The 13895-nt window shown below is 39.0% G+C and overlaps 1 protein-coding gene across 16 annotated transcripts in view; it reads left to right on the top strand.

Moving 5' to 3' along the window:
- MAGI2 (membrane associated guanylate kinase, WW and PDZ domain containing 2) overlaps window positions 1-13895 on the top strand; it is a 1074597-nt gene that overhangs the window by 324029 nt on the left and 736673 nt on the right. For 15 of the 16 annotated variants that reach the window (XM_039518176.1, XM_039518126.1, XM_039518238.1 and 12 more), the window contains exon 2: window positions 10162-10278. In XM_039518176.1, coding sequence (XP_039374110.1) covers window positions 10162-10278 — 117 coding nt within the window. Of the gene's footprint in view, window positions 1-9177; window positions 9220-10161; window positions 10279-13895 lie in introns of those variants that run through there. The other variant, XM_039518198.1, reaches the window with a different exon arrangement.

The following is a 13895-nucleotide window of genomic DNA, read 5'->3' as shown; positions in this document are numbered from 1 at the left end:
AGATGCTGCTGCAGTGACATTTACACCCTTCCTGCTGACATAAGTGTGTCTACACTGAAGTGTCAAGTATCAGAGGGGTAGCCGTGTTAGTCTGGTTCTGTAAAAGCAGCAAAGAATCCTGTGGCACCTTATAGACTAACAGATGTTTTGCAGCATGAGCTTTCGTGGGTGAATACCCACTTCTTCGGATGCAAGTGGTGGAAATTTCCTGGGGCAGGTATATATAAGCAAGCAAGAAGCAAGCTAGAGATAACGAGGTTAGATCAATCAGGGAGGATGAGGCCCTGTTCTAGCAGGAAATTTCCACCACTTGCATCCGAAGAAGTGGGTATTCACCCACAAAAGCTCATGCTGCAAAACGTCTGTTAGTCTATAAGGTACACTGAAGTGCTATACCAGCACTGCTGTAGTGTTCAAGCGTAGACAAGTCCTTAGTCACAAAAGTTACCTATGTTCCGAACACTTTGTTATTGAAAATTATTTACATCATCAATAAAGAATCATGAAGTAAAAGTTATAAGAAGATTTATTCACCTTGAAGAAATGCACCCTACAGCATTTTAAGTTTCCTGCATAAATATTTTCACTGCTTTGTCATATCTTGAATTGTGCCAGATACTAGAGAGTTTAGGAGAGCTATAAAAGTGTATAGATTGATCACCTCTTACATTTAGGCCTTTTCAAGTATGATACGCAATTGCTTGAGACTGGTGGTAGATAGGCAAGGAGATTTGGAAAGAGAGATGAAAAATCTATGCATAATGGTGGGTTTTTAAAACAAGGAAGTTTATAAAATGTTTGTTTGTTACAAAGTTTTTAAGGATTTGTCAAGCAGCTTCCAGAAAATTCTTAGTGATTATGTATTCTAGATAGAATCCTCAAGTAACTTCTAGTGTCAAATATGCCCAGTATAAAGTGATCAATGAATGGCCAACATTTATGTCTCTATGTTCCTCTGAGTATTAAATATGTTCATTGGGAATCATTTCCTTTGAATAATGTGCTTTGCTGTAGGCTGTGTTTTAATAATAAATCCTTATAAAAGCAAGGGAGAGTTATGATGCTGCTTCAGAATTTCTACATTCTGTTTAAAAACTGAATTGTCGGTACTCTTGTTAGCTAAGAAAGGTAATAAAGAATTAGAATAATCATATAGCGCTTCCAAAATGTTAACTGTATGCCATAGCCTTTATTATGGAAACTATGAAATAACAGATATTGTTTGCTTAACAGTTTGTGTCATGAACAATATCTAACATTATAGACTAACTTTGGTACCATTCATAAACCACCTTTTTATCCTCTTTCAGTAGGGATTTTTTTTTAAGCTTGAATTTGTTGCAGTGAAATAGCGCTAGGCCAGTGAAAATACATATACGTAGATATATTTAATATCAGCTGTTCCTGACTGCTGCTCAATCAGTTTGGCTGATTTCCTGCAGGTGCCCACCACAGATGGATCTTCAGTAGAGATTTGAAGGAGGGAGAAGGTAGTGGAATTACAGATTACTTCAGGGCATAAATTCCAATGCATAAGAGGCAACATGGAAGAAGGTGGTTTTACAGAAGTGTTTGTGGGCAAATATGTATTCAAGATAGGGTGACCAGATGAGAGGAAGAAAATATCTGGACACATGGGGGGAGGGGTCGCCGGCAGAGCAAAAAACAAAACAAAACAAAAACACTGGAGTGCCACCGGTGGAGCAAAAAATCCCCCAAAAAACAGAGTGCCGCTGGCAGAGCTAAAAAACACAACAAAAAACTGGAGTGCCAGCAGCGGAGCAAAAAACAAACAAACCCGCAGTGCGAAATATTGGGACAAATTGCGTCCTGACCAAACATTGGTCGGGACACAGGACAAATGCCTAAATATCGAGACAGTCCTGATTTTATCGGGACGTCTGGTCACTCTAATTAAAGACTAGGATAATTGGACAAAAGGACGGTGCAAGGGAATTGTGGTAGGGGGGATATGGGATAATTTGCTATTTCTTATGTCAAAATTTCCAGTTATTTGGAAATATGACTATTTACACAGCCATATTCTTGCATTGTACACAGGGCCCTGATTATTAAAAGTCTGTTGAAAAGCTTAGGGAAAATTTCTGCAGGTTTTATATGTACACAATAGATTTTTCTCCATTCCCCACACCCATAGAGAAAGGAGCTAATAAAGTCAGCATAACCCCATGCAATCTAGTGATTGATAGGCCTCTCCCATCCATCCTCTGACTAAAGAAAAGGGAAGACAATGAGTGGCCTGGACCAAATCTTCCATCAACGGTCTTCAGAATAATTTTGCATTATTCTTAGTGACCCATAAAATGATGCTATAGTGGTGTTAGTTATTATAAGCATTTTCATATAGCACCATAGATTAAAAACATGGGGGCAGATCTTCAGCTGGTGTAAATCGGCATTGTTTGATTGACATCAGTGGAAGCCAGTTTAAATCAACTGAGCCTGGACTATAGCTTCTGCCCAGACTTTGACTATATAATCTAAATTAGAAATATGCAGAGAGAGAGATGGCATTATGGAATGATATGAAAAGATTACATAAAATAAGGTGATGAGTATGGCTCTACTTCATTCATGATATTGCGGAAACTGCAGATCCCGCAAAATTAGGCTTCCACTGCAGTTTTGATGGTGGGAGCCCCACTCTCAGCCCCAGGCTGCTGCTGACAACCCTCAGCTCCCGCTCTCAGCAGTGGGCTGCCAATAGCTAGAGCCCCTGCTCTCAGTCCCAGGCCCCTGCTCTCAGCCCCAGGCTCCTGCTGTCAACCCTTTTCCAAATGACCACAAATAATAGGGTCCATTATTACTTTTCCATGATTTTACATGGCTTTTCCGCAAGTCAGCAGCAATATTTTGACAATCATCCTGTAAATCAAGTAGGGCCTTCGTCTATTTGATTTCACAAGGAGCATATCTTAAGGAATTTACCTTTTACTTTTCTAAGGCGTGTAGGTCCTGAAAAGATGCAAATTTAGACATGAGACTCGCTTACTCATAGACTTCTCTTACAAAGAGTATTTATAGAACCCAGAAAAACAGAAATCTTTTAGAATCTAATCCCTGTAAATAAAATCTCCAAGACAGTTGTTCATGGTTGAGATGCAATTGATTATACTGTTAAAATACAAATAACATCTACCATACCAGGTCCTAGGAAGTCACTTTGTTGAAAAGTTATGATACAGGATGAGAAAGTAGTAATTCATGAACATTTTGTAAAATATTTATAAGTAAGCTAAAGCCAGAAAAATTATATTAGCTTTAAATATTTTATTTCTTACTCCTAACGTAGTTTGAATAGCAAGAGGAAGGTTCACACTTTGCAACCAGACCTTCTCTGAAAAATAAAAATTATAAAGTTCCATCTGCAGCATCTCAGGGTTACAAAATGGGAAAATATGAAAAGCCGCTAACAACATTCAGGCTGGGGAAAAGTATAAACCTCCTTACATTTATCTCTGTCATTTTTTCAGAAATGGCAATTATCCTCTCCAGTTTTGAATTTTTTAATCAGCTACAAACTGTTTAATATCCTTTTGTGTATTTTTATTGCATTTCTTTACAAAATGGGCTTTGCTACTAGCTATTGAGAGGAGAAAGAAACTAGACACAATATATATTAAAACACTATGAAAGGTTATACTTTGCTCATTAAATTCATGGGTGAAACATGCAAAGACAGCAGTTCTTAGTTTGACCAAGTGTATTTAATTTTATAATCTGTGGGTTCAAGTTCAGTTGTGTCTACGAGTTTGCCATCATGATTGGTAGCTGCATCTAAAACAGACATAGACTCATCAAAATACAGGGCTGGAATTGCTCATAAAGTCCTGAGCGGAAGCAGAAGCAATAGCTATACCTAGACCATCCCTGACAGGTGTTTGTCCAGCCTATTCTTAAAAACCTCCAGTGACGGGGATTCTACAACCTCCCTTAGAAACCCATTTCAGAACTCACCTATCCTTATTGTTAGAAAGCTTTTTCCTAATATATAACCTAAAAATCCCTTGCTACAAGTTAAGCCTGTTGCTTCTTAAGAACATAAGAATAGCCACAGTGATCCAGACCAATGGTCCATCTAGCGTATCCTGTCTTCTCTCAGTGGCCAATGCCAGATTCTTCAGAAGGAATGAACAAAACAAATTTTGAGTGATCCATCCCCTATCGTCCAGTTCCAGCTTTTGGCAGTCAGGTTTAGGGACCCCCCCAGAGCATAGAGTTGCGTCCCTGACCATCTTGTCTAATAGCCATTGGTGGACTTACCCTCTAGAAACTTACCTTTTTTCTTTTTTTCACTCATTTATATCTTTGGCCTTCACAACATCCCCTGGCAATGAGTTTCACAGGTTGACTGTGTTGTATGAAATTCTTACTTTTGTTTGTCTTAAACCTGCTGTCTATTAATTTAATCGGGTGAACCCTGGTTCGTGTGTTATGTGAAGGGGTAAATAATACTTCCCCATTCACTTTCTCCATACCATTCATGATTGTTTAGGCCCCTTAATTGTCTCTTTTTTTTTAAGCTGAACACTCCCAGTCTTTTAATCTTTCATCATATAGAAGCTGTTGCATACCCGTAATCATTTTTGTTGCCATTCTCTGTACCTTTTCCAATTCTAATATATATTTTTGAGATGCAGAACTGCATAGAGTATTTGTGGTATGGGCATACCATCAGTTTATGTAGTGACATTATGACATTTTCAATCTTATTATCTATCCCTTTCCTAATGGTTCCTAACATTCTAATAGCTTTTTTGACTACCATTGCACACTGAGTGGATGTTTTCAGAGAACTTTCCACAATGACTCCATTACTATGCACTTATCAATATTAACGTTCATCTGCCATTTTGTTGCCTAGTCCCCCAGGGCAGTGAGATCCCTCTGCAATTCTTCAGTCATCTTTGGACTTAACTATACTGAATAATTTTGTATTGTCTTCAAATTTTGCCACGTCACTGTTCAGCCCCTTTTGCAGATCATTTATCAACAGCACAGATCCCAGTACAGATGCCTGGGGGACCCCATTCTTTACCTCTCTCCACTGTGAAAACAAACCATTCTTGTCCTATCTTCAGTGGACATGGAGAATAATAGATCACCGTTCTCTTGATAACACCTCTTTAACATTATTTGAAGACTGCTATCAGATCCCCCATTGGTCTTCTTTTCTCAAGACTAAAGATGTCCAGTTTTTTAACCTTTCCTCATAGGTCAGGTTTTCTAAATCTTTTATCATTTTTGTTGCTCTTCTTTGGACTCTCTCCAATTTGTTCACTACTTTTCTAAAGTGTGGTGCCCTTAACTGGACACAGAACTCCAGCCTCATGAGTGCTGAGTACAATTGCCTCCCATGTCTTATGATACTCCTGATAATATACCCCAGAACATTAACTTTTTTGCAACTGCATCAGACTTTTTATTCGCATTCAATTTGTGATCCGCTATAACCCCCAGATCTGTTTCAGGAGTACTACCACCTAGTCAGTTATTCCCCATTTTGTAGCTGGGTATTTGGTTTTTCCTTCCCCATTGTAGTACTTTGCATTTAACTTTGGATTTTGTGTTTATTTTGCATGCATTATGAAAGAGATCATTACTGGAAATATTTAATTGCTGTCCAATATTTCCCAGCTAGTAAAGCCGTGGGATTCCTTGAAATTAAATGGAACTGAAACACAGTATATGCCTCAAGCCGGGAAAAAAAGACCAGACATGGCTGCTAATACATGGATCCTCTATGACATAGTTGTCTGAATTAACCTGTGGAGAGGACCAAATTAATTTTTAATTATGATCTGTGGGTTGGATTTAGGAACCCAGTACCATCTAGTCTCCATCATGCACAGTAGCTCTTCCGCTCGTTACAATGGGAGATTGGTAGAATGTGCAGGATAACTTAAGAACATAGTAACTTATAGGACTCCGTCCTGCAAGCTGTTGTGCTTGGCTTTAGTGGGGCTCCACATTGGCACAGGTGTGCCTATCCATGTTGAGCAATTTGTGAGATCAGGTCCTTAGTAAAGTAACTGTTACATTCAGCATCTACCTGGAAGGAGCAATTTTAGGGGCACAACTATTTGCACTGCTATAGACTAGGGACCGAATGGCTGGGCAGCAGTTCTGCAGAAAGGGACCTAGGGGTTACGGTGGACGAAAAGCTGAATATGAGTCAACAGTGTGCCCTTGTTGCCAAGAAGGCTAATGGCATTTTGGGTTGTATAAGTAGGGGCATTTCCAGCAGATCGAGGGATGTGATCATTCCCCTCTATTCAGCACTGGTGAGGCCTCATTTGGAGTACTGTGTCCAGTTTTGGGCCCCACACTACAAGAAGGGTGTGGAAAAATTGGAGAGAGTCCAGCGGAGGGCAACAAAAATGATTAGGGGGCTGCAGCACATGACTTATGAGGAGAGGCTGAGGGAACTGAGATTGTTTAGCCTGCAGAAGAGAAGACTGAGGTGGGATTTGATAGCTGCTTTCAACTGCCTGAAAGGGGATTCCAAAGAGGATGGATCTAGACTGTTCTCAGTGGTAGAAGATGACAGAACAAGGAGTAATGGTCTCACATTGCAGAGGGGGAGGTTTAGGTTGGACATTAGGAAAAACTTTTTCACTAGTAGGGTGGTGAAGCACGGGAATGGGTTACCTAAGGAGGTGGTGGAATCTCCTTCCTTAGAAATTTTTAAGGTCAGGCTTGACAAAGCCCTGGCTGGGATGATTTAGTTGGGTTTGATCCTGCTTTGAGCAGGGGGTTGGACTAGATGACCTCCTGAGGTCCCTTCCAACCCTGAGATTCTATGATTCTATGATTTATGCTCTTTGTTTATTTGGCCATTTCTGCATATATTTATCTGCTTTGCACAAATATTTGCAATAGTATCACATGTTAGGCACACAGCCTATACCTACCAAGGTATATGGTGCAATTCACATCTTTGTAGAGCTATTATTTCAGGCTGCCAGCAGGCTCAGGAAAATGTTCTGTTGGTTAATGCCTCTTTATGTTAGGGATGTTTATTCACAACCAAAATAGCTATAAACTTACCTGATTTTTTTTTTAAAGGAAAGTTGCATTGTACAGAAAGTTAACCTATCATGGAAGCCAGGAAATGATCTCAGGTGTGTTGGATATGATCAGTTGTATGTCTCTATTTCTCCACAAAAACAGAGGCTACTTCTCATCCAAAGTTCTTTTCTCAAGTTCTCATCCTTCAGGTTAAGTACTCTTAGCTCTTACAGATAGTGCCAGTGGTGCTTTCCTTTTCTTTCTAAAATAAGCTCAATGTATAATTTTGATAAACCTTATTACAGCCTTTTATAGAACATTTTCCTTTTTTTGTATTTCTCTTCTTATGATGTTGCTCCTGATTTTTGTATCAGAAGATTTAAATGTAACCCATTTCTGTTAAATGAAGGCTTTAAATGTAACCCATTTCTGTTAAATGAGTCTCCCTGATTAAAGTCTCAGGGCCCAGTACTGCTCATACTCATGTCACTGAGTGTTCTCCCTTTGACCTCAGTGGGAGCAAGATCAGGCTACTAACAGGCTGCTTGCCAATGTTTTAAAGATATATTAGGCACCAATGGGGAGAAAATTGGTGCACGCCTTTAAAGAACATTGAAATGAATTAGAGTAGCAGAACATTTTAGAGTGATCGAGAGGGGAAAATGTCAAGTGTTTTGCTTAAATAAAAATTCCTTCCAGTAGGAGTATTTGTCATGTATATGAAATGGAATATAGTACAGTTTCAGCCTTCTAAAGTGTAAACGTAATTGTTCTATCATAGTCGCAAAATAGCATCTTCTGTCCAAATGTCAATTAACGCTGGGAACATAATGATTTTTTGATAGGGAAATACTGTGGCTTGTACATATTCTTTTTGTGATTTCTCTGACTGCTCTTTAAAACAATTTTTTTTCCATGCTACAGTATATAACAATGTGCAGAGTACAATTTTGGTATGTTGCACTTGTGCTTGCAGGTTCTTTTTCTGAACCACAGGGGTCAAGTATTAAGGTTGATCTTAAGTTCAGTTATTGAATCTGTGCATAAGAAGTAGAAGGTTATGGATATCATTTATTGTTAATATATATAGTTACACTTTCATTTGAAATTTACATTTTTACAAAAAGGTGACTTTTTTCATGTAGTGTTGTAAGGATTTGTGGTGCGTATTTTTGACACAAAGTGAAATAAATGGCTGTTTTGAGGCGGTGGATGTAAACCAAGACTGCATTTTTAGGGTCAGGAATTCACGTACACTACTAAATGTAGTTACGTCAGAGCCGTTTCCATAAGGTGACTGATTCTAGCTTATGTCAGTAGGCAGACTACATCTGTTGTTCTATAGCTGGCATTTTCTCAGGCTGCCAGAAAGCATCTGCATCAGTGGGTATGTTCCACGCATTAGAGAGAGCAGGGAGAGCAAGAGCTGCAGGACCTTTACTCTTTACAGCCAATCAGAAAGGATGGTTAATTCCTATCACTAGCAGAGGATTTCTCTGCAGCTTTCCTCCAGCCCTCACTTCTCTGTATTCTTGTAAGAAACTAGCAGGAGTAGACATGGTCTAGTCCTATACATAAAGCCTGTGGTTAGAAACAAGGTTTGGTAGTGCTGAAGTAATGGACTTCAGTAGCTCAGCTTGGACAGCTGCAGAGCAGAGACCTGCATGGAAGTCCTGACCCTCCGGGAAACCAGCACATAGGTACTTGGCGTGTCTTGATGGGATATTTATTGTAGGAGTCAGTTGCTTTTGATTTTAACTAAAGATCACAATTTATTTATAAGCTTTTGTGGAATTGGAACAGAAATGTTTTGAAGTTGGTGAAAAACAGTGGGGGTAAAAAGATTATTGACTTGCTATTGACAGGGAAGTAGGAGTAATTGTAAGGAGAAAAGTATTTTGTTTTTATAACCATGGGCTGTTTCCATTGGCATTTGATGTGATGGGGATAATCAGGCTGGGGAGGATATTTGCTCATGGTTGCAGGACAGGCTTTCTGTATACAGAGCCCAGGTACTTTTGTGAAAGGGTTCAGCTACAACTGTCTTTTGTTTTCATGCTTTGAGGTTGAATGTGTGATGCAACAAGTTAGAAATCAATCCAATTGTGATGTTTCATCTTGGGGAATATCTCTGTGAATGGCATGTCAAGGGTTTTCTATATTATCCCTCCTCCCTCATGTTAAACAGTAAGAAATGTAGCTATTTATAGATTTTTGCCTATAGTAACAAAATGTGGTCCATCAGTTAGTTAATTGAGATGGAGGGGAAATATTTCTGGAAATGTTTATTACATAAATTAGATTTGATTTATGTATCTGTTTTTAATCATGGAATATGATGCATTCAATAACCAGCAGAGCAGTGCTTCAATGTCCAAGCTGGTTTGCTCTAAAGTAATGGTGAAATTGGAGAGACAGTATGTTCAACCTGCTTCCCGTCATCTACGTGCAAGTTTGTAAATTTTTTTGAGATGCTATCACCTTACTATTGATTTGATTTCAGTGGTGGAAATGAAATAAGCACACTTGATTGCTATTATATGTTTTCCACATGCAAGGATCATTTATAGTGAACATGGCATTGATTCTTTATTATTATTTTTGTGAACATTCAGGACATTTGAGAGTGCTTTAGTTGCATTGTATTCTAACTGCCTTTGGAGTTAGAGCTTTTCACATGTCATACAGGGACAGTTTGGAGAAGGGAATTAGCTTTTAATAAGCTGATGGGCAATGGCTAAGGAATCATGCAGAGCATAATACATGTTATCTGCCTGTGCAGTAAAATACTTTGACATCTCTGTCTGTGGCTCATTTTGTTTCATAGATGTCTGGTTTTTTTAACTTTGTGGATTTTACTACTCAGTTGTCATTAAGTATTTTCATTCTTGAAAATAATTGTTTATCAATAAGAAATTACATTATTATGCTGAGTGCATTTCTGTAGCTAAAAACCATCTTTGTCCTGGCAGTAGCATAAAGGAAAGTTATCTGTACAGTAGCAGAGCCTGCAAGTGACTGATTCTATTGCAAGCAAGGCGATGATTTAATTTTTTTTAAAAAAGAAGTTAAAATCTGTGACTATCTTTGTTTGGTCTTTTATTCAGTGGCCTCTTGTCGCTTTTACAGGAGGCATCGTTGATAAGGACCTTCGTCACTACCTCAATTTACGGTTCCAGAAAGGTTCGGTGGACCACGAGCTCCAGCAGATCATACGAGACAATCTCTACCTCCGCACAGTGCCATGTGAGTATGGGGAAGATTATATGCTCTTTTTCTGATTGAGGTGACCAGTTACCAGAATGAATGTAGATGCCAGTTAAAAATCACAAAAGCATCAAAATACTAAGAGGTGGGGGGATTTTTATTGGCTAGAGCAGCTTCTTTCTCATTTGTGGCTTGGTGTGGACCAAATTATTGTTTAGAGACTACTCGAAATAATTCAGAGGCAATTTCTAGCATTGGAAGCTGCAGCTATGGCAAAGAGGGTATTTCCGAGTACAGTGGCTTCTTCTGTAGTTGGTCTGGTTCTAAAAAATTAAAATAAAAAATGATTTGACCACTTTGCAGGACAGTTAAGCTGGTGTCTGATAGTTGGAATTTTATCTGCACCATATAGAATCCATAGGGTTTTATCATTTATGTATTATATTGGAGGAGATGGAAATATAATAGGAAGAGGAAGAAGGAAATATACAAATTAGGAGACAGCATAGTTTAGTTGCAGCAGGTATGGTCTCAAGTGTTTAACTTCTCTAGCAGCTGCATGGAGTTTTTGGTGGAATACAACTGGCATATTTGTAGATTAGCCATATAAAGAGTAGTAATATAAGAAATGGCAGATTAGCAGCACCAAGTGTCTCAGAATAGAGTTGTTTGGTGACTTACAATATGTCTGTCAAAACTGATACCTCTAGCATAGCGTAATAGCTTGATAAATGTAATCCAAATCCCAGACTGCTGCATTTAAATCAGGAAGTGCGGAGTGTGCACCCTGGAACTTGCAGGTGTGATGGGCCGAGGAAGATGAATTAAAGTAAGTGACTGTACTGTTTACACAGTAACGGGTGAATGCACTTTGAAAGCTGTGATGTTGTCAGTGTTCCTATCTGAGTTTTATCTTTCGTGATTATAAAAGAAAGGAGATATGTAGCACTAAAAAGAAGCACAATCATTTTTCTATTTTTTGAAGCTGAAGGTAAATAAATATATCTTTCAGGTGTACAGCCTGTCCCTGGTAGGACAAAAGGATGCTTATATATTATCTAGATGATCAGAAACATTATTTTTGTGTGATTGTTGTGATCAACTGGGTTTGCTTTAAATGCATTGTGAAGAATAATAGTGGATCCAAGCAGAGGTGAAAATGCAAAGATGTTTTGAGACCAGGGCCTAGCTCAATATGGTATAGTTAGAAGTTATCTAAACATAGGGGTATATCGAGGGCCATTGACACAATAGGTTGGGTATTTATAACACCCCTCTTCAATTTAGAGTATCAACCAAAATGGATGGATTGCCACTGATATTTTAAAAGACTGTGAAAGCATTAGTCCCTGCTACCTGGCATCCTATGGTTAGGTTTGATAGGGGGAGAACATCTGAGCAGCAGGAGTTTCAGTAGTCAGCCGTTTCTCATGTAGTGAGTAAGTTAGACTTAGCGCTATATCCTGCCCTCAATCCATACATGCAAACTCCAGTGACGTCAGTGGAAGCTATGTATGTGCACTGAGGGCATGATATGACCTGAAGATTTTTCTAAATCAAGAAATTAACTAGGCCAGTAAAATACTGCATTGCATACTATAGTATATACAAGGAGGTATGTTACCAAGCAGAAGCAAATGTATCAGTGAAAAAAAGATAGGTGCAGTAGGACTATGCAGAAGGATAGTACACTCACTCACAGGTTGGCTTCCAGAGTAGATAGAATTTGAATTGAATTGAAATGAACTAGAGGTAAAGAACAATCACAAGAAACTTCTATAGACCCACTTGGATAGGATAAGAAAGCTGACCAGAAAATATTTATACTGATAAGAGAGCCTGAAAAATCCAAGAACATCAATCAGAAGAGATTTCAATTACTTTGATAGTGACATGGATGACAATTGTTGAATTACTAAGTAACCAGGCATGTTCTTGGAGACAGTGTAAAACCATTTTCCTACTCCATTTGCAGGTGGTAGGAAAAAAAAAACCTTGGTCTGGTAATCATGACATCTTGTTCAAAATGTTCTTAAAACCCTTGGAGAGATAGCATCTCCAAAATATGGGAATTTTAAAATAAAACAATTAAGAGAATACACAGTGAGTTTACCTTTCATTTTTGTTTAAAAGTTTACTTACACCCAAATAATAAATATTTAAAAGGACATCATCATATACAATAGGTCTCACTTTGTCCATTTGTTTCTTAAAACTGTCAGAATTTAGGAGACTACAATATATCTTACATGTGGGTTTATTCTGCTTCCAGTGTTCATGCGTAAGTCCAGTCAATATTAACGACATATACACCTGCACATTTAGAGGAGAATGTACTCTTAAAACTATTTTCTGTTTTTAATATACCTTATTAACTTATTTTTTAAAAATTATCAAGGGCCTGGTTTTTCAGGGAGGCTGAGCAGTGAAAGCTCCCATTGACTTAAATTTGTGCTTCAGGCAGTCAGCACTTCTGAAACTTTATTAGAAGGTAGAAGTCATGGTTGACAATACAAAATGATTTCTTTTATAAACAGTAAAGAGACGATTTCACAGGTATAGAGCAAGATTATCAAATAAACTATTCCATTGCCAGTAGATCTAAGAAAGATGATAAATGTAGCTCATGCATATGCTTCCCACAAATCCTGCCACAAGACATAACAGTACCCAGGGGTGAAAGTAATATGAAACACTTACTGGTATGGGGGTCCGGCTCCGGGTCCCCAGAAAGGGTGGGGCCTTGGACAAAAGGGGCGGGGTTTGGGGGTCAGCTTCCCCCAGCCAGCCCATCCACGCTGCCTGGCCTGCGCCGCCCTTTTAAATCGCCGGCCCCAGAGCAGCTGCCCCTTTTGCTTCACCCCCCGTCTGGCAGGACTGCCGATGGGGGGACAAAAGGGGCAGCGACATGGAAGTGCTGCCGCAGCAGCACTTTAAGGAAGGTCCTTTGCCACGGCAGTGCTTTAAGGAGAATTACACCCCCACTGTCATCACAGCAAAAGATCTGTAAACTGAGGGTCAGATTAAGACACAGGTACACAGCTGTTGTTGGAGTGTGTCGGAGCTTTGTGCACAACAAAAAACAGAGGGCCAGATTCTCAGCTGTTATAAATCAGGGTAGGCCTTTAGAAGTCAGTGGAGTTTGGCAAACTTTTACCAGCTGCGAATTTGGCCCACTGAATTATATTTTCCCTTTTGTGGGCAAAGAGACTGAACAGGAAGAAATGCATACAGATATGCAAAAATAAGGAGAGTGGGTCAAATTCCCTGCTCATAATCCAACGGGTTTTGTGGGTGTGGCTCAGATCAGAATTTGGACTCTTGGGGCTTACTTTCCTTGCATTTTTTTCATGTGGTTGGCCTTGCAATGCTGTTTTCACCAAAGGGGAACTGGCCATATGACCCAATGGCCCAAATGCTGCCTTCAGTACGTGTGTCGCAGTAGTCATAGACATATGAAATAGATTTTCACTACATTGTCAATGGAAATTACATGCACATATCAAATGGCAGAATTTGGGATTATATTTGCAAGGTTTTTGCAGTGAAGCAGCAGTTAACTAACTCTATCCCCAGAGCTGTGCTGACAGCATTAATGAAGCTGATGCACAAACAAGGAAATGAAGAAAAAGGCATGTTAATTTGAAGCTGCATAA

This window comes from Mauremys reevesii, linkage group 1 (assembly GCF_016161935.1).
Source record: "Mauremys reevesii isolate NIE-2019 linkage group 1, ASM1616193v1, whole genome shotgun sequence".
NCBI lineage: Eukaryota > Metazoa > Chordata > Testudines > Geoemydidae > Mauremys > Mauremys reevesii.
This window is presented reverse-complemented; position numbering and strand designations above follow the sequence as displayed.